General features: G+C 45.2%; 1 protein-coding gene across 2 annotated transcripts in view; it reads left to right on the forward strand.

Moving 5' to 3' along the window:
- Nucleotides 1-1,484: 1,484 nt before the first annotated feature.
- The window catches only part of LOC148895386 (fetuin-B), a 32,952-nt gene continuing 20,631 nt past the window's right edge, over nt 1,485-13,805 (forward strand). Inside the window, exons 1-2 of one of the 2 annotated variants that reach the window (XM_088999998.1) lie at nt 1,496-3,037; nt 4,262-4,372. In XM_088999998.1, the coding sequence (XP_088856124.1) occupies nt 2,801-3,037; nt 4,262-4,372 (348 nt within the window). In that variant the 5' untranslated portion in view covers nt 1,496-2,800. Of the gene's footprint in view, nt 3,038-4,261; nt 4,373-13,805 lie in introns of both variants that reach the window. The other variant, XM_088999999.1, reaches the window with a different exon arrangement.

A 13,805-nucleotide genomic window follows, 5' to 3' on the forward strand; every position in this document is an offset into this window, starting at 1 on the left:
AAGCCAAAACGTATATCAACAAAATGGAAATCACCCATCTCCACCTCCTCCCTTTTCTCATATACTGTGAACAGCAGGGGCCCATATGCCTCAGTTGTGTCTTAAGATGGGCATTACTTCAGCCAAGTATATCTCCATGAAGCAGTGTGGGGAGTGCTCACATCAAAGAAGGTTTGTCTAACTTGGGTCTGGCATTGTGTGAGGAGAGCAAGTCCTTGGAGCATCTCTTACCTCCTCCCTACAGACTTTTTCTGCTGCAACGCAAAAAAGCTATTGAACACACTGGTGCATGCAAGTGTGGCTGTGCTTGATTAAAGTGTGCCTCCTGACATCAGTAGTATACAATCAAAATACACACCCGCGCACATTCAGACAAACACAGATATCGTCTCTTGCCCAAAGTCATCTTGTAGAATGGCCCTTATCATTGCGAAAAAGCGGTATGGTGAAGAATGCATGTATGGGTGGCTGGGTGAATGGATGGGAATGATAAAACTGACATCAGTGACTCGTTAACCCAGTTTTGTCTGGTGAGCATTTCCATCGCCAACAATAAGACACACAGTGACATCTCTTGGCGAAATATACTCATTGCATACGGAGGAAGAACTAGGTGACTGTGATCCACCCTCCCACCACTCCAAAACTGTGTGCGTGTGTGTTTGTGTGGGAGTGTGCGTATCTATCCATCCATTATCCCAGGAGTCGGGAACCTTTTTGACTAAGAGAGCTATAAAAGTAAAATATTTGGAAATGTTTTCCAATGAGAGCCACACACATACACACGCGCGCACACACACACACCTGATTTCAACAAAATGTCAAAATGTATTCTTTAAAATTACTTTGACTACATTACAGAAAGTGTTTTGAAACATATTTGTTCATCATAGTTGCTTGCTAAACTACTGGAACCATTATAACCGGAGACAAATTCCTTGTGACCAATAAAGATAAAATACAATACAATACAATACAACACAATACGATACAATACAATACAATACAATACAATACAATACATATTGATTTATATAGCACTTTAACAACACCTGAAGCTGCAACAAAAGGCTTAACATTGACAGGTTTGATATACATTTACAGGAAAAAAGCCGTCGCAGCGTTAGTAGAAAGCACCAGAGGGTGAAACCAAGATCAAGTCAGAATCATACTGAGTCGAATGCTAAAGAGTACAACTGAGTTTTGAGACGGGTTTTGAAGATAGGCAGCGAGGGGGCTTGCCGAATGTTCAGTGGCTGGTCATTCTACAGCACACGTTGGGAACCTTTTTGACTAAGAGAGCCATAAAAGTAAAATATTTGGAAATGTTTTTCAGTGACACACACACACACACACACACACACACACACACACACACACACACACACACACACACACACACACACACACACACACACACACACACACACACACACACACACACACACATACACATACACGTGCGCGCATGCAAACATGCACGCACCTGATTTCAACAAAATGTCAAAATGTATGATTTAAAATGACGTTGTGATAATACCATTAATATGAATGGTTTTCCGTTCCTCATGATTGGTAAAAATCCAGCCAAACGATCAGAATGAAAGTCAACTTGCCGGGTCCATACGCGAAGTTACTGCTAGCTAGCCTGCACACTGTTCATGAGCTTGCACGATTGCTTTCTGCTGTCTCTCACAGAAGTACATTGATGTTAACGTTAGCATGGGGCTTGACAAAGTGCCACTGATATTCAACTGTTTCATTCATGGTATTGTTTCTTTGCAAATTAGAATCACAGCAGAACTTTTTCTCTCCACAAAGGCTAATCCTTGCATCCATTCAACCTAAGTGTACGACGTTCATATTTTTTTTTACTAGTCAGGCTTATTTAAAAGGGGGCTTTACCTGTTTCGACATCAACGGCCATAGGTCAGTATCATCAAAATTGCACTTTCCGCCAACTGCCACCTAAACAGGAAATGAACAGCGAAAAAGCGAGAATATGTATTTAGTTTTATCCGTGAGCCAGATGTGCGATTGGCTGGTAACCAATTCAGGGTGGAGGAATAAGGGACACGGAAAATGGATGGATGGATGGATGGAGAGCCAGATGCAATCATCGAAAGAGCCATATATGGCTCGCGAGCCATAGGTTCCCGACCCCTGCATTATCCGTACCGCTTATTCCTCATTAGGGTCACGGGTGGTGCGGGAGCCTATCCCAGCCATCTTCGGGCACTAGGCAAGGGAACACCCTGAATTGGTTGCCAGCCAATCACAGGGCACACAAATACAAACAACAGTTCCAATCACACAAATAATCCAGGGATAATTTGGAGTGTTCAATCTGCCTGCCATGCATGTTTTTGGAATATGGGAGGAAACTGTAGATCGGTACAAAGCCCACGCGGGGCTGGGAAGAACATGCAAACTCCATACAGGGAGGCCAGAGCGGGGCGGATGGATGGATGGATGGATGGATGATGACGGGAGGGTGGACGGACGGACGGACAGATGAATGAAAAAAAAAAAACATTTTCTGACCTTATTCTTCTTACATGTATTACTATTATTATTAATTGAAAACCCTGGATTTACTTGTCGTGTGTATATTTTCTTTTCTACGGGTCAAATAACGGTCAATGTTCATTCACAAAAATAAATATTTGTCCATTGCTTGATGTCAAACGCCCTCCCTATTCCAAAAGTCAACACACAAGCTAGATGAAGAACAAACAGAGGGGTACAAATTTCACTTTGAGTGGTGTGCCATCGAGCTGCTAGAGCAGAATCCTCTGCAATGATGCATGAATCCATTTACACATCGTTCCTGCAGTTAGCTGTGCTTTTTATTCAGAATTTGTTTTTGAATGCTGAGGGATTCGCACTGGTGCCCACTGAACTTGCTCCAGTGCCCTGCAATGACAAAGCTGTGGAGAAACTGTCCCGTCTGGCTGTCACTTACATCAATGAGGATCGTGCAGATGGGTATAAATTTGCTCTCAATCGTGTTGCAAATGTCCACCTAAATGCTCAGGTGAGTGCAGAAGAAAACATGCTCATTTGAAGGTCGTTCCACTGTGTATTTTTTAAATTAATTTATTTTAGTTTTAACCATTTGGATGTTTGACAATTCTCGTGTTTTGTTGTCAAATATCCATCATAAATTGTATGTAAATGTGAATATAATTTCCAATAAAATCCAGCATAATGATACTTGAGATGCTATTAATCAAAGTGAAATGGTAAAAGGTGCATTGTCATGCTGGTTAATGAATCATAATATACCATACAGTGGCAGCTCTACGACACACATCCTTCAGGGTTGTGTAACAGATCCGCTTGGTTGTTGAGAATGTTTCTGAAGATACCGCCTGGAACCAAAAGGTTATTTGGATTTACTGAATCAAAACATAAATATCGGTGGACATCATTAAAATATGAATAACCAATGTAATTACCCATGTTTTTCTCAAAACAAATGAAACATATTAAAGCAGACAACCCACGGCATGGCTTTTCAGCTTTTTTATCTTCTTTTCATACTTTTGCTGTGAGTTTGTCCATTGTGAGATGAATAAATGTTATCTAATCTAATGTAATCTAATTTAACCTAATATAATATTATATAATACAATACCACACACACCACACAATATAAGATAAGATAAGATAAGATAAGATAATTTAATATCTTCTTTTCCTTTTGGCTTTTCCCTTCAAGGGGTCGCCACAGCAAATAAATAGAGGTTTGATCCACGTTTGTTTTGGCCAAGCTTTTACGTCGGATGCCCTTCCTGAAACAACCCTCTGTATTTATCCGGGCTTGGGACCGGCACAAGAAGACTTATGCCCCTTTGTGGCTACAGAATAAGCAACTCGCTCAGTAAAAGGCTCTCAAACACAAAATAGTCATCGGCACAGCAACATTCAAAAAAGCAAAAACTATACTTGATGACAATATGACAATGCTCTGAACTTACCTTGAAATGGGCATCTTTCCCTACATTACATAAAAAAAATATATATATATAAATACAATATAATAAAATAAATAAATAAATATAAATAAATAAATACAATAAAATAAATAACAACATAAATATAATATAAAATAATAATATAATATAATATAATATAATTAGAAACCACCTTGACTACATACAAGAATAAAGCTGAATGATGACATAAAAACTTTCCAGAAGACCATTGTTTCAATTTTGTTCATGACCCTGTGTAATGTATCATGTGTGTATGTCAGGGTCCAGCAGGAAATGTGTATTACCTGGACCTCGATGTTCTGGAAACCAAGTGCTACATAGGCAGTAGAAAAACATGGAAACGCTGTGACGTCAGACCATTCATGGAAACAGTAAGGGACATCCACATACAGTAGAAATAAACTGGCCACTTTGATTGTCATTGTCAGGACTCTGAGATGTAAATAGTCACTGATACATGACTGCAAATGTAGTCCAACAAGATCAAAAAGTTATCAAGAAACACGTCTCTGTTTTATAATTCTCTCATTATCGTATTTTGCTGTGCTGTGACACAAATTCCAAATCAAAAGCACAAAAAAACAAAAGAACTCAATCAGCCAAACTTATCAATCAATCAAACTTTATTAAAAATTGTCTCACAAATAATATGGTGTGTAATAGAGTACATCACATTCTAAAATTACTGAAATACTGTATTGCCTGAGGCCCATTTTTCTGATTGTAAATTGCCTATATCAGGGGTCTATCGATGAGAAGGTTTCTTCAGCCGTCATCTGTACTTTTTGAAGGTGTCGGACGTTAGAAAAGGCCACCTTTAAATTAGCTGACTTAAAGAACCGCCTCAGATTCAATCTTAGATGTAGACAGAGCCGGTTAATTCCTAAATGCTTGAAGCAAGCACCCCTGGAACCTGGATACTTAGCCGATAAAATGCAACAAAATTATACTAGGAAAATACTAAATTTCAGCAGATTTCAAGGGAGAATTGGATAAAAAATTTGTCAGACAGAGATCTCTCAGAGACAGAAAAGGCGGTACTAACCAACGGTTTAAATTTCTCAGTAACTCCTAAAACAATACCTACAATAGATTACATCACACCTACTGAATCGGCTATTAAAAATAACATACTTTCGTATGCAGAGGCAGATGATCTACGCATTAAAATATCAGCCCTTCTCAGCAGTGCCAAACTACCTCCATCCAACTTAACATTAGAAGAGAGAAAGGCGTTAACTACTCTACAAAAAGACAAAAATATTACTATTTTGCCAGCAGACAAGGGCAGATGCACAGTGCTTCTCAACACATTGGATTATGAAGACAAAATGAAAAGGTTAATCAGTGATTCTAACACTTATGAGCAACTAAAAAGGGACCCTTCCAATAGATACAAGAAAGAAATGATAGACTGCCTCCAAAATTTAGAGAAAGGAAAATATATAGACAAACAGATGTATTTTAGATTATACCCGGGAGAGGCTACGGCTACGCCATGTGTATCTATGGCCTGCCAAAAATACATAAAGAAGGGTTCCCCCTCAGACCCTCTCTAGCATTGACTCCTCTACATACAATGTAGCCAAATTTTTAAAAACTATCTTAGCTCCATTGGTTGGTAACAGAGACTATCACGTAGAGAACACCACAGGGTTTGTAGAGAGCATCAAAGACCTCATATTGGAACCTGAGGAAACTTTGGCATCTTACGATGTGACTTCTCTCTTTACATCTGTCCCAACCCCAGCAGCAGTCTCAGTGGTGAGGACGACTGCTGGCGGACGTTTCTCTGCATGAAAGAACCAAACTTAAACGGGATCACATCTGCCAATTATTGAAAATCTGCCTTAATACTACATATTTTCAATTTCGGGAGAAATTTTATAAACAAATTCATGGTTGTGCTATGGGCTCACCAGTTTCACCCATAGTGGCTAATCTGTACATGGAAGAGATGGAGAAACAGGCCCTCACATCCTTCCCGGGGACAAAACCTAGACACTGGTTTAGATATGTGGACGATACTTTTGTCATAATTAAAAAACAAGAAATTCAATCCTTCGCAGATCACCTCAACTCGGTAGACATCAACATTAAATTTACTTGTGAGGACATTAAAGAGAACCAAGGAGCCTTTTTGAATTGGAAAGTAATTATAAAAGAGGACAGAGCACTAAAAACAGAAGTTTTTAGGAAGGCTACGCACACTGACCAATACTTACTTTTCGATTCTAACCACCCTTTTCAACACAAACTAGGAGTTATCTGAACCCTCCAGCATAGGGCTAAACTAATACCAACAAGCGCCGAAGGCAGAGAAAAGGAGTCAAAACATATCGGGAGAGCACTCACAAACTGTGGGTACCCTCAGTGGTCATTTAACAAATGTCAGAAAGAAAGAATAGGGAATGAAACCAAAAATTATCAAGATACAAAACGGAGAGGAGTAGCAGTACCTTACATTGCAGGAGTTTCTGAAAAACTACAAAGAGTCTTTTGGCAACACAAAATTCCTACTTATTTCAAACACTAAGGCAAAATTTAGTGCATCCAAAAGATAGGCTACCAAATGAAAAACAAAGTAATGTAGTTTATTCAATACATTGTAAGAATGAAAATTGTAAAGAGCAGTACATTGGGGAGACTCAACAAATTCTCAAAAAAAGACTATCAACATCGCAGGTATAATACTAGTGGGCCTCAATCGGCAGTACATTTGCACCTAAAAGCGAGGCACCACTCATTTGACGACAATGAGGTTAAAATCTTAGCGAAAGAACATAGATGGTTTGAAAGGGGGGTAAAAGAAGCGATTCTCATAAAATAACTAAATCCTTCATTAAACCGGTCTGGTGGGGTAAGGTTCAATTTGGATCGTTCATAAAATAGCCTGCTTAAGCAAAACAGGTTAGGCAACATTCGTAATGCTGTTGAGGTGATACCGGTGGGAGTGGGGCAAATAGGCCAGTCGTTAGTCAGGAATGTAGGAACAATCAGTGGGGCCACAGGGAGTTGTCCTCTGCTCCCCCCAACCTGAGAGTAGGGATCTATCATAGCTGTGTCCGGCGCCGCCATGCCCGTACATTAGGGATATATAAATGGGGCCGATAAGACCAGTCAGACTTTAGTTTGCTGACGAAGCCTCTTGGATAGGAGGCGAAACGTCCGACACCTTCAAAAAGTACAGATGACGGCTGAAGAAACCTTCTGATCGATGGACCACTCCTGTACGACTGAGAGCTTACACAGACGTATATCAGGGGTCCCCAACCTTTTTTCACCACGGACCGGTTTAATGTCAGACAATATTTTCACGGAAGGGCGGATAAATATAACAAAATAAAATTATACGACAGGCATGGAAACTGTTTTTTCCTCTCTTTTAAATATACAGTAAAGTCTCGTTATATCGATATCGGTTATATCGATAGTACCGCTTATTACGATGCTATTTTCATTTCCCTTGCACATTTCTAGTCTTTTTACGTATAATTAGTACCGTTTAGTACGATACCCGGTTATTACGATAATCCGGTTATTACGGTGCTCCTTTTCATCCCCCGCCGGCCATTTTTGTTGTTTATATCGATATATCCGTCGCGCCATTGGTCAACTTGGTCACGTGTCTTGTTACGTGAGCCGCCATCGGTCGCGCCATTGGTCGACTTGGTCACATGAGCCGCCATCGGTCGCGCTATTGGTCGACTTGGCCGTGTGACTTTGTCACGTGACACGCCATCGGTCGCGCCATTGGTCAACTTGGTCACGTGTCTTGGTTACGTGTCACGCCATCAGTCGCGCCATTGGTCGACTTGGTCAGGTGACTTGGTTACGTGCCCAGCACCCGTGTCGCAGAGCCATTTTCATTTTCAGACGCTAGCTCCTGTGTAGCAGACGAGATTGAAGTGTTTGTGTTAAAAGGTAAAAATGGGAAGCAGAAGAAGATTGATGACTTTTTTAAATTGTATACATAATACAGTAAGATGTAAGCGTTGCAGTTTCCCTGTTGTGTTATGTACATGCCCACTGTACTGTATATGAATGCAATCGTTTTTTGCAACAATGTTTCTTGTTTTGTCTGCTGAAGCGCGATGATTTAGAAAATTATTAATATTCCATACTGTGTATTAAAGGACAGCCGATGTCACTTTTTATTCAAATGCAAATAAAAATGACTTCACGCCAAGACGTCTTGCATTGCTTGTGAATCCAAACAATGGCTTCAGATTCGGATAATATGCTTTCTTGTTACACATCCAGTTATGAATATGTTTCAAATACACTGTAGTTCTGAAGATTAAAGCATACATGTTTACAATCATTAAAGAATTATATGTGCCATTATGAGGCAACATTGAGGGAACATCTCACCCAAAAAAAAGGGAGCTAATGGCCAGCTCCGTTTCTTATATGGCGCTTGGCTGCCCTCTTTTGGCGGCTTTTGTTTAATGCAGTTCGGCGCAGGATCGGATATATCGATAGTCCCGGTTATATCGATATTTTTTCGGACTCCCTTGAATATCGATATAACGAGACTTTACTGTAATAATAAACGTGAATGCATTGTGTATTTTCATCTAACTTTATTAGCAGTCCTGGTAACATCGCGGCAACAACATATGTAACATCGTCTGTGTCTCTTAACGGTCAATGGTCACTGTGGTAATGTTTAAATGTGCCTTCAAAATAAGATACACCACAAAAACAAGTGCCAAGCGCATGAAAATTAAAAACTCACTACAACTGAATCAGTGGGACCCCTGAGCTTGTTTCTCTGCAATGAGACGGCCCCATCGAGGGATAATGGGAGATAATGACACCCAAAGTGTCTTGCTTATGTCCATTCTACTCCGTAGTTTTGTTTTGGTTGCTGTCACTCCAGAAAAACCCGCTTCACACAAATAAGATGTCAGAAACTGCAACAGGGGTTTCAGTGCTGTTGTGGCGATCTCGGGGTATTCTGCCATCACTTTAATCCTAAACATCCGCAGAGTTGTTGTCTCAAATATACTTTTAAAGTATATCTATTTGTCTTTTAAAGTATACCATAATTTGCGAACTCCAGCAGTTATTCTTCCTCTCTCACAGGCATGCTAGATTTGTGGCATCACACGTGCGCACCGCTGCGTTGTGTATGATTTTGAAGTGCGCCTTTCAACCCTTTCATGTCTTTCAAGCCCTTTGATCTCTTTGATGTGCATCTCAGCCTGACACATGTCCCATGCTTGAAAATGGTATAAGAGCCGTCGCGGGACAGAGTGAATTCAGTATCATCTCAGACCCAGACAGACACACAGCTCGCAAAGACCCGCACAGGCACGCCCGGCTCACGCCGGGCGTCGGACGGACCTTGCTCAACTCCACGCCACGATCAAGCTTTGGGGCACATCACATCTGTGTGTCACTTGCCTGGGAGATCTGACAACGAACCTACTTACAAATAAAGAGAACCATCAAACTCATTAGATTCACCTGGTTTGTTGGCAACTGCGTTGCGGAACCATTCCTTGTCATTTCGTGGGTCTTTTGTGGCTGGGAAGTAGCACTCGAACTCTTTTAAAAGCAAAGACAGGTACTCGTGCATCCACTGGGGGAATTAAGGCTCGGGCTCAATCTCTTCCAAAAACCATGCCAATGTAGCCGTTGAGGAATGAGCACACACGATGAATATGTGGAGACGTGTTTATTCCAACGGCTAAAAAGTGGATCTGAACTGAACAGCAAAAGCAGTGCAATACATGCAACATGAACTGCCCCCTCCCCTGCACCTGCTGGGTGAGATGCCTGGTCCTAGTGCCCGCCACACAGCCCCCCCCAGAACACCCAGAAGGAAGGTCAAGGTGAAAATTTTGCAGGGGGCTTAACCAGCCTGCCCCAACGACTACGCAGTCCGTCATTAGGTGGTGTAGGTGATTCGGACGAGACCTCAGTGGGGGAACGACACTCAACCCTGGCATGCCGCGGTGAGGCTGGAGGTTTCGGAGGGCGTCCGCGACGTGGGGCCTCGGCCGGCGAAACGTCCTCGCCTGCAACTAAATGAGCCGGTTTGAGCCTGTCTATTGAAATTCCCTCCCTCCGCCCACCCATATCGAGCACAAAACTCTTTTCACCGTGTTCGAGCACTCTAAACGGGCCGTCGTACGGCGGTCGGAGGGGAGAGCGGTGGGCATCGTGACGCACAAAGACGAAACGGGCTGACCTAAGAGCAGACGGAACAAATATTTTGGGGACGCAGTGGTGAATTGGTGCTGGAGTCAGGGGCTCTGCTGGCAAAAGGGGGAATGAAGGTGCACCCGAAGCTTCAGGCAGAAATTCACCAGGAACGCGGAGTGGTTGACCGAGCACTAACTCTGCGGGGGCGGCGTTAAGGTCTTCTTTAGGGGCCGAACGTAACCCGAGCAGGACCCACGGAAGCTGGTCGACCCAGTTACCGTCCGAAAGCGCAGCCCGTAGCGCGGCTTTCAGTGACCGGTGGAAGCGTTCGCACATCCCGTTAGCCTGCGGGTGGTAGTCCATAGTGCGGTGTACCTGCACACCCAAGGACTGCGCCATGGCCGACCAGAGCTCGGACACAAACTGGGGGCCTCTGTCCGAAGTGATATCGGATGGCGTGCCGAAACGTGCGACCCAGGACGACAGAAATGCGCGAGCAATATCTGCCGAGGTCGTGGAGGACAGGGGGACTGCTTCCGGCCACCTAGTGGTTCGATCGACCATGGTGAGGAGATGTGTGCAACCCTGCGAAGGAGGGAGGGGCCCGACCAGATCCACATGGACGTGGTCAAATCTCCTGTCCGGAATTGGAAAAGTTTCCAGGTTTGCTCGGGTGTGCCTGTGGACTTTGGCGCGCTGACATGCCACGCATGCAGCTGCCCACTTCCTGACGTCCTTCCGTAACCCAGGCCAGACAAACTTGGCCCCAATAAGTTTGACTGACGCCCGGACACCAGGGTGTGAGACGGAATGAATAGAATTAAAAATTCGCCGATGCCACTCCTGCGGAACCACGGGACGAGTGCGACCCGTAGACACATCGCAGAGGAGAGCGGGACCCCCTTCACACAGTGCCACCTTCTCAAGTTTCAGGGCTGTGCCTGCTGCCTTGAGTTCGTGGATGTCCGGATCCTCAGATTGGGCGGTGGCCATCTCTGAAAAATCCACCCCGAGCTGGACTGGACACACAATCGCGCGTGACAAGCAATCGGCCTCAGGGTTACATTTGCCGGCCACGTGCTGAATGTCTGTTGTGAATTCAGAAATGGCCGCTAAATGCCGTTGCTGTCGGGCCGACCACGGTTCAGTCACCTTTGACATGGCGAATGTGAGTGGTTTGTGATCCACATATGCGGTAAACCGGCGCCCCTCGAGGAGGAAACGAAAATGGCGCGTTGCAAGATAGAGTGCTAACAACTCTCTGTCGAAAACACTGTACTTGCGTTCGTTATCTTGCAGTTTCCGACTGAAAAATGCAAGGGGCTGCCATTCGTTCTCCACAAGCTGCTCAACCACCGCCCCTACGGCAACATCAGACGCGTCGGTAGTCAAAGCTACCTGTGCGGTTGAGATTGGGTGGACCAGAAGAGTTGCACCCGCAAGAGCTTCCTTGGCCCGTTGGAAGGATTGTGCTCATTGCGGTGCCCACTCGACGGGGTCGTTAGCCTTCTTTTTTCTCAAGGCGCCGTAGAGGGTCGTAGGAGGTCGGCTGCGTGAGGAAGAAACCGGTTGTAAAAATTGATCATTCCCAAAAACTCCTGCAGAGCCTTAACTGTGGCCGGGCGGGGGAAATCCACCACTGCTTGTACTTTGGCGGGTAAGGGGATGGCGCCCTGTGGAGAAATGCGATGCCCCAAGAAATCGATCTTGGACAGACCAAATTGGCACTTAACAGGGTTAACTATAAGGCCGTGCGAATCAAGGCGCTTGAAAACTTCGGTTAAGTGCGACAGGTGTTCCTCCGGTGAAGGGCTGGCCACAAGGATGTCGTCTAGATAGACAAATACAAAATCAAGACCTCGCAAGACTGAGTCCATCAGTCTTTGGAAGGTCTGTGCCGCCCCCTTCAGGCCAAAAGGCATGCGGAGAAATTCAAAGAGGCCAAAGGGGGTAATCACCGCTGTTTTGGGCACATCCTCCGCCCGTACCGGCACCTGGTGATAACCGCGAACTAGATCTACTTTTGAAAAGATCACGGCGCCGGCCAAACGTGCGGAAAAATCTTGAATGTGCGGGATGGGGTAACGGTCATGTGTGGTTATGTTATTTAGCCGACGAAAATCACCGCACGGCCGCCAACAACCGTCACTTTTGTGCACCATGTGTAATGGTGAAGCCCACGGGCTGTTGGAACGCCTCACGATGCCCAAGCGCTCCATCGTCGCGAACTCCCCTTTCGCCATTGCCAATTTTGCCGCGTCGAGGCGACGAGCGCGGGCAAAAACTGGCGGGCCAACCGTGGGAATGAAATGCTCGACCCTGTGTTTAGTATCGGCATTGGAAAAGGCGGGTGTGGTTAATGACGGATAATCGGTCAGCAGGCATTCATAAACGTTACCCGATATTAAATAATTTGCATGCGTTAACGCCCCGAGCGTTAACGCCCTCACACGGAAAAGTGGCGAAAGAGATGGCGTCAATCAAACGACGGTTGGCAATGTCCACAAGAAGTCCGTGAGCACATAAAAAAAAATCGGCGCCAATTATGGGAACTGTGGTCGCGGCAACAATAAAGTTTCACTTGAATTCACGTCCGTGGAAACGCACAGTCACCGACCTGGAACCGAAGTTAGCGATGGGCGAGCCGTTAGCTGTGCACAAGGCAGGCCCGCATCCACCTGCCATCTTGTCCGCAGCGGTGGGCGTCAGCAGGCTTACTTGTGCCCCGCTGTCCACAAGGAAACGTCTTCCTGACGAGGAGTCCGTGACGAAAAGCAGCTCGCTTTTGTTGCTGGCGCCCACGGCTGCTACTGGGTGTTGGGCGTTGAAAATTCCCGCCGTCTCGTAGGAGCAGGGAGGTGCGCAGCGTCGAGCCTTGGCGCCAAACCGCTGATGGAAATAGCAGGTGGCTTTCCCGCGCCGTTTCTGCGATCCCACTGCGGCCACGACGGTCGGATCAATTTGCACGGCTAACCGCCGTATCGCCAGAAGCGCTCGATCTGCTTCTTCCGCCAAGCCACGATAGCCGCCGGTGGCTAGGCACGTCGAGTTAGCGAGCACGGCGCGCACTTCGGGTGGTAGCTGGCGAAGGAAAATGTGGGGGAAAAGGAATCCGCCATCATCCGCATTTAACAGCGACAGCATTTTGTCCATTAGATCCACTGCTGTTCCGTCGCTGAGTCCGGGAAGCGAAAGAAGTCTGTCTGCTCTCTCGGAGCTGATAGCGTGAACCGTCGGAGCAGCCATTGTTTGAGCGCGTCGTACTTCTTGCATCGTGGAGGCGCGCGCAGAAGTTGCATCATGCGATGCGTTGTCGGTTGGTCGAGGGACGCCACGACCATGTAATATTTTAGGTCATCTGTCGTGACGCCTTGTTGGTGGAAAAGTGCTTCCACATGCTGGAACCACGAAGCCGGGTCGCTGTGCCAGAACTCGGGCAACTTCGCGGCGTAGGCGGCAGCTGCGAGTTTGGGCGCCGGTCGTTGCGACATGGCCGTCGTAGAAACATCTTCGTCCGTTGCCATGAACATTTCCATTGTCGGGGTCACCAGTGTAGCCGTTGAGGAATGAGCACACACGATGAATATGTGGAGACGTGTTTATTCCAACGGCTAAAAAGTGGATCTGAACTGAACAGCAAAAGCAGTG

The sequence above is a fragment of the Hippocampus bargibanti genome, linkage group LG07 (genome assembly GCF_051943395.1).
Source record: "Hippocampus bargibanti isolate YZ-2025 linkage group LG07, ASM5194339v1, whole genome shotgun sequence".
Classification (NCBI taxonomy): Eukaryota; Metazoa; Chordata; class Actinopteri; order Syngnathiformes; family Syngnathidae; genus Hippocampus; species Hippocampus bargibanti.